Source organism: Chelon labrosus (genome assembly GCF_963514085.1).
Source record: "Chelon labrosus genome assembly, chromosome: 7".
NCBI classification, from domain to species: Eukaryota; Metazoa; Chordata; class Actinopteri; order Mugiliformes; family Mugilidae; genus Chelon; species Chelon labrosus.
In genome coordinates, this window is record NC_140343.1 from 10262531 (window position 1) to 10270374 (window position 7844).

At 39.0% G+C, this 7844-nt stretch overlaps 1 protein-coding gene across 1 annotated transcript in view; it reads right to left on the minus strand.

The window, feature by feature from the left end:
- The window catches only part of fndc7b (fibronectin type III domain containing 7b), a 34482-nt gene extending 34331 nt beyond the window's left edge, over positions 1-151 (minus strand). The window contains exon 1 of the mRNA XM_084548251.1: positions 68-151. Within this exon, the coding sequence (XP_084404377.1) occupies positions 68-121 (54 nt within the window). The 5' untranslated portion in view covers positions 122-151. The remainder of the gene's footprint in view (positions 1-67) is intronic.
- Between the last annotated feature and the right edge of the window lie 7693 nt (positions 152-7844).

Here is a 7844-nt window from a genome sequence, read left to right on the forward strand (position 1 = left end):
TTAAGCATCAAACATCCACAAGCTTAAAATAGATTTACAGTTTCTTAACATGCAGAAATATATTTACCTGAGTTAGAGATACAAAAGCTAAAAAAAAGCCTATTGCTCCCAACAATCCCATCTTTGACTTTGAGAGCGGGATTAAAATTAGTTTACTATACAGGGGAGTCAAATACAAAAGGTGTGCTGGATTCTTTTGAGCTTTCGCCCCGTGTGTGTGGGAACCAATCAGTATGGGGGTAGGCTGTCCCACCAACAGCCCGAGGCAGTCAGAGCTGCCCTGAGAACACGGCAGGAGGGAGGGTGGTGGGGGGTGGGAGGATGAGAGTTTGGTGAGTTTACCTGAAAAGAGGAGGATGAGAAACTATTTCTTTCTCTTGCTCTCTCTCTCTTTCGTCTCCAGCTCTCACATGTTTCTCATCAGTTTTCGTGACCTCCATCAAGCCCATTCTTATTGACTCTTTGTTTTTCCTCACACAGTAATTTAATCATCCCTAATGAGAATAATAGAATATATTTACTACACGAGATTTGTACAAGCATTCTGTTTGATGTCCTGTGGTCATCCTGGAGATCCTGAACCCCCTTAAACAACCTTATCATTAACTTAACAGCTTCATGAATCATTCCAGTAACCTTCAGATGTCGGGCAACAAAAAAATTGCACATTATTCTAAATATGACAAACATCATACGTGTAATTCATGACATAATTCAAAGGGGATCAAAAAGTTATATGTCTCTCACCACTGAATATCGTGCATAACTTTTCAGGAACGAGATCCGACGGTGGTTGACTGGAAGGGGCGGGATTTGGCCCTGTTACTAAACATCCTTTTGTGCCTGAATCCGTTCTTCGATGATAAGTTTTCACATGGCATCTGCTAGTGTTGGTTTATGAGGAACAGCGAAGCTTTTTGTGGGTCCACAAATTCACTTGTAAGATGTGTTAGATTTGTGACTGCCTAGACTGGAGAGTAGGATGATGCTTTTCCAGACTTGTCATGAATTTAGAGCTACGGCGGCAACTCTCGACCAACTTTTTATTTAGCACCAAATCTGCACAGACACGAATGCACATATGTGTTGTAACAGTCCACTTTGGATTTCTGTAAGAGTTCATAACAGCTTATCTGTAATAAGTCTAAACATACATTTTTATGCAAGTATTTTTCTTCGGATATATTCATCAATGTGCATTTTGTGGCATAACCATTGTTACATTTTTATTTTTTTTTAATGGATTTAATTGTCAGAAGACTGAAAAAACGAAAAACATTAAAGAACCATACCAAATAATAAGAAAGTGAAGCCAGTGTTAATGCCGACATGATCCATTTTTTTCCCCACAGCCATTCATTCATTCATTTTTCATGACGGGAAAGTCTTAACCTGTCATTTCCACTGTTAGAGGAAACAGTGAAACACTGAAACATTTGGAAAAAGGGCAGCGCGACGTCTTACACTCACAACTCCTTCTCTGTGGATCAGTGAGCTGTAAATAACGTAAAGTTGACTCCTGCTGTTACAAATTTTAATACTTATCTGAAACATGTCAGTGACATTTTCCTATACCAAAGATTTTTGGGTTGAGATTTTACTGGTCAGGTTACTCGTGAGACAATTTAAGACAATATTCATCATCATTGTACACATTAGTCCTGGTTGTCTCTCAAACTATTAATTCTTGATGAAAAAATATGAACTGCTGCACTTCAAACTTCGGTGATTCAGTTCAAACTGATCAATGGCATCTGACCCGCACAGTTTACACATAGCTTGACATTACTGACCCACTAACATAATCCCCCTTCATCTCATATCACCCATAGGAACATTATATTCTATAATATAAAGACATCACATAATGTATGTTCTCTCGCCATCTCTTCCTTGTTTATTCCTCTCTTGTTAGAAATTGTCATGTCTTTTATTTCTCTCCAAGACACTGCAAAAACACAAAAACACTGTAGGAATTCTGCAATCTCACACATGTGCATGCACTTACTGTTTTTCTTATTTAATCCACGTAACAATGCATGAGAACACAGTGAACGACCTGAACCAAAGAGATAAAGGTTTTGGGAGGGGCCGCATGAGCACCGAAGACAAGGGCCACTGAAACTGAAGTCAGAAACGCTAACTTGGGAATTGGGACTTCGTCTAAATGGGATGTGCTTATAAAACACGTCAAGCTTTGAGCTGTTACGAAGTTGTGCCGTTTTTGAGTTTTTTTTCCAACTTTTTGGTGTTTGGTAATGTGTTTGCATAAAAAGTAAACTTTATTTTCTCGTAAATATACCAATCCCTAAACTGTATGTAGGCTATGTACAAAGCTGAAAAGGATCTTTATCACAGGACAATAAAAGGCCATCGCCTCCTAGTTCCTCACCGTGTATTAGAAGAAAGGAAGTCAACATGAAACAGGATACGGATATAAACCTGGCAGGAAACCTTAGCTGCCCTCCTTAAATGAAAGAGCAATTTTCAAGCATAGTGAATAAGGACAAGTGATGTGAACACCTTGATATTTCATTGTATTTTCATGCAGCCGTGATATTGTCTTCTCTGTTGCGGGTCACCGGCATTGAACATCTTGTGATGCAATTTCCTGCAGATTCTTTTAGTATTCATGATTGAAGTATTGAACTTCTGTCTGTACCAAGTGACCAAGCGTTTTCGAAGGAGGAATGTCCATTGAACCTGAGGGAGCAAACACCCAACGAGATTGCCCCCCCCATCCCCTTGTTTGTTTACTTATTTTTAATTTGTCCTATTTTACTTGCAACTTCTGTGTTCATTTTTTTTATTTTTTTTTATTGTATTTATTTATTTTTCTGCGTCTTATTTTCTTTTTTCTAATTTCTTCTATTACCATTGCATTGCTGTATGTGAACGAAAAACTAATAATAATAATATTTGGAGAGACTCGGCCAACACAGTTTTCTTTTCTTCATCGAGGACAGTTGGCTAGTTTTTAACTAACTCAGCTGTAGGGTAGCTAACATACACCTCAAAGCTCTTTACAGTCACAGTGACGTATTTGGACACAAAAGCAGTGTCTTGCTCAAAATTACGTCCCAAATTTTACACTTCTGATTATGGTCCTCATACCAGGGACCAAACCATAGACCGTATAAATATGGACAATGTGTCGCCACTTGCTTGCATTGGCCAAGGAGGTGGAGCTTATGACCTATACTGCAGCCACCCACCAGGGGGAGCTCTACTTGCTTTGGCTTTTCTTTTGAGGAGCTGTTCCACCGTCCATCTATATACAGTCTGTGGATCGAACCCTGTGGTCTGTGGACAACATGCTCCATCAACTGACCCACAGTTGCCCTTGTCTTTGGAGACTTGTTTTCTGTCTTTGGTCATTGTTAAAGTAGTGACATAAATCCTAAATATCAAATATATTTTAATATTGTCTAAACTAAGCCCCTTATGAATCTGCAAGCAGTTCAGAAGGTTTAAGTATATTTAGACCCTTACCATACCAGTATTTTTTGCAGAACATCATGATGCCACATTGAAATTGATCTTGGCTTTTGGTATATAAAATCTCATCACTTCATTTTATCCTATTAGACTTTTTGTGAAATTTTGTTGGACTATAAATTCTTGAGTTATAAACATGAGTTTTGTAAGATAATGGTGACCTCAAACCTCAACTGCCAAACTTTCAGTTAATCCTTGAGTCAGAATGAATGCTTGATACCTGTAGTGGGAGATGCTAGCTGACAAACTTAGTCATACATGTTTGAGATGTTGATTTAATCAATATTTTCGCGTCCTTTCCATTTTGAGGAAGAGATAACTACAATATGAGTCACATCTGGTCAGACTACTCATTTTACTGTGACTAAACATCTTTCCCGGCTCGTCATGACGGTATGAGATCAGATCAGAACCATACCATTGACAAATCCTCAATGGACTGTTGCCAACACAAAGAAAAAACAGGCCACTGCCCATGAATGATTTTTCCCCAAAACCTCTTCCTGTCATGACTTTCAGGCAAGCAGAGGTTTCTCACCATAAAAAGAAAGTTTGAAAATGGATGGTAGCCTATTTGTGTGTTTGTCTTGCTTCAGACTTCAAGGCACCTGCAAGAAATGTTACTTAAACTATTGGTGTTTTTCTTACATGTTACGTAAGCTGCTAAAAGATCTCCAATATCTGTCTCAAAAAAATGTCATCTCTTTGGTTGATCGTGTCCCACGTTTTAGCTGTGAATGGTAAGTATTGCCAGAAGAGTCCCACGGGAACCATATTGATAACCTACACTGTTTACAATGCACTGGGGATAATACCAGAGCCACGGCTTTTGTGTTATGAGCGACATAAGCCGATTAAAACTCGTGCTCTGAAAAGTGTCAGTGAAACTTGTGGCTTAAGGCATAAGGGATATGGTGTTTAATTCAACCTCCCATCCAGGTCAAATTAAAGGCCAAAAAAAGCATTAGCTGTTTCTCCAGTACCTTCCAGGTGCTTGTGTTAGTCACTTACTATAACATTCATACATTTCGCAATTTCTTTTATTTTTTTGGGTCAATTTGATTGCAAATACCCCAACCTTCACAGTACAGTGTTTAAATTTAAGTCTAAACTTTGTGGATCTAATGTTTTATCACGATTTTGTCTTGTGATACAAATTTGAACAGAATACTTTTGGTTTTGCTTTGCTATGACATGTGTACATCATTGAACGGAAAACGATTACTCAAGCATGTATTTCTCATCCACGAACACGTATTGTGGCCATGGCCAAACACCATAAGTGTTCTTTGCCCCTGGGTCTTCTGTGGTGATGCAGAAGAAAGGGGAGGATGAAGTCTTGATGCAGTCTTGCATGTCATATATGTTGTATCAATGGTGCATCCAGTCTGCAGGACTACCACAACCCTCAAAAAAAAAAAAACACCTTACATTTAGAGTCCACTCTTAGAGTATATCTGGGTACAGTTTCTGTGGGCAGAGCAGCACTTTGCTGCCCTCTGGTGTGAGCGGGATCAGGAGCCAATCAGTATTCCCCTAATTGGGTATGCTGTCCCACCAACAGCCTCATGCAGTCAGAGCTACCACGAGAAAACACAGCAGGATGGATTAATCAATTTTTTATCAAATATATAAAAACAAGTTGTTATTGCCATTGTTTTATCTGTATGGTGATTTCTTTATATGTGCATACCTCTACGAAGTATCTTCATATGGCGGACAAGTCTCACCATGCCTCCCTGGGGCTCATTGCCAGTTTTAAAACAAACTGAATCTTTTGCATTTCTGCATAAAAATAACTCTGGAAACACTTCTGAACAGATAGACTCTAGTTTGACCTTGAAATTAACTTGATTGGGTTCTCTTTGTCTTCTTTCAGGACTTGTTAGGAATCATTTTTATGCAGATAGGTCTCTCTGCTTCTCATAACTAAAGCTTTTTGTCCCTAGGGTTTGTATAAAATTGGGATTTTTACATATTAAACATCTGCAACATGAAACACTTCAATGTACTGAGCTTCAAATGTCAAGTTTTTTTTTTATTTTCTGTCTGTAATTATGTGTATTTATTGTTGACCGATGCCTGCATTGGTACTTAAACTCTGTGTGAAAAAAGCCACGCTTAACATTCAGCTTGACATTACTGACCTACAAACACGATGCATCCCCCTCATATCACTCTCACTCATCGCCCGTTCACCACCTCCAGGTTACCATAAATATACACTAAAAAATGCATTCTGCAACTCCACACATGTTCGTGCATTCACTGTTATTCTTATTAAGTCCTTGGAACAATACATGAGAACACAGTGAATGACCTGAACCATAGAGATAAAGGTCTGGGCGGGGCCGCCTAAACACAGAAGATGCATTTCGCTGAAACCAAAGTCAGAAACTTGGGTAACGTACTTCTAAAACACGTCAAGCTTTGAGCTGTTATGAACTTCCTTCAGCATTTTGGTGTTTGGTAAGGTATTTGGATGAAAAGCAAACTCTTCCTAAATAGGCTAATCCCCAAGTTGACTCAATGTAGGCTACATGCTACAGTTGAAAAGGATCTTTATCACAAGAAAATAAAGGTCTATTGCCTCCCAGTTCCTCGCTGTTTATTAGAAAAAAGAAAGTCAACATGAAAGACGATACTGCCAAGAAACCTTAGTCGCCCTGCTTCAATAAAAGAGCAATTTTGAAGCGCTTTGAATAAGGACATGTGGTGTGAACACCTTGATATTTTCAGTTTTCTCAAGTCATCTGAGTCAAGTGGCTGCGCTGTCTGCCTGTTCTCGAAAATGACACGACAAGACACTGATATTTTTTTTTTGCTGCCTAATGACTCGCCTCGAGCTTTATGAGAACAGAAACAGAACAATGTCTCCTCAACACTACAAAATATGACGAAGCCAAGTGTTGTTTCCGTCACATGTACAATCAGTTCAGAATGTTCTCGATGGAGAGAAGCAGCTCATTTGATTAGGATTTAGTTTAACTTAAAATGGATAATTAACAATCACAATAATTGACCTTTGTGTCGGTGCTCTTCTCTGCTTCTCTGTCCTTTTTAGATATATTTCCTGCAGTGGGAGGTGCCAGCTGAAAACCTCACCATCATCCATCCCCCTTAACATCCAAGTCCTGCCTTAAAACCTACTCCACTCAGGTGAAAATAGTTTTTTTTTTTAAAAAAGCCGTTCTTTCTCACACAGTTTAATCAGGAGAGACTCATGTCGTAGTGAACAGTAAAGATTTAATTTAATAACGTGTCCAATAACAGAAATGTGAGAGTCATCATGTCTGAGGGGGGTTAAGTATGGCCATGTTTAGTACAGTAAGGAAAAAAGGAAGGTTGCAGCAGCTTTGAACTGAAATTACTTCCGACAATGGCAGACTTTAAACAGGAGGACATGTTTAAAGTTTGACAGGAATGATATATTTGGCTGAGACTGGAAATATCTCAATAGAGATGGAAACTCCTATTTAGTCAGCCGGTGATTGAAGCAGGAAGAGAAAGAGAGCTGTAAATGAGTGAGAATAAAAATGGACTTCCTGATTAAATTTAGGCTTCATTTGTGACAAGAAATGAACCAGTAGTTTCAGGTGTCTTCCAAATGGTTGCAGAATTAGAGATGTTTCATTAGATTACTCATTATCCTGTGACTAAAAGTATTTTCCAGTCCATCGTGATGGCATGAGATCTCATCAGGTCCATCAACTCTCAAGAGACAGATGTTTGTCAGAAGCAGGCTGTAGAAACACAAAGGAAAACAGGTCACTGCCCACGAGAGGACTCGGGTTTGGTTTTAAATATTTTCACCCATACTATTTCCTCTCATGTTTTTCAGGCAATCCAACATTTTAAAAGAAAATCTGAAAGGGAAAAATATTCACGTGAACATACATGTGTGTGTCTTGCACGGGAGTTTGACATAAGATGACTGCATGAAATATTATACATGTCATGTAACCGCTAAAAGATCCCCAAGATCTGTGTCTCGGACAAATGTCATCTCTTTGACTGCCCCACGTTTTAGCTGTCAAAGGAAAGTATTCCCTGTGGAGTCCCTCAGGTACATTATCGATAATCTATATTGTTTACGATGCACTGGGGATAATACCAGAGCCATCCCCTTTTGTGTTTTGAGGGACATAAACCAATTGAAACTTGTGGAAATAAGGCCACACCAGCACACATTTCGGAAACTATTGGCGTGGGAAACTAGCGGCTGAAACATCGAGACTTATTTCTATTTATTGTCATGTGGTGCATCTTCTCAGCCGCATCCTTGACTGTAGTATTGCTTTATGGAGGTGACACCTTCACTCAAAACAAACCACAAAACACAAATC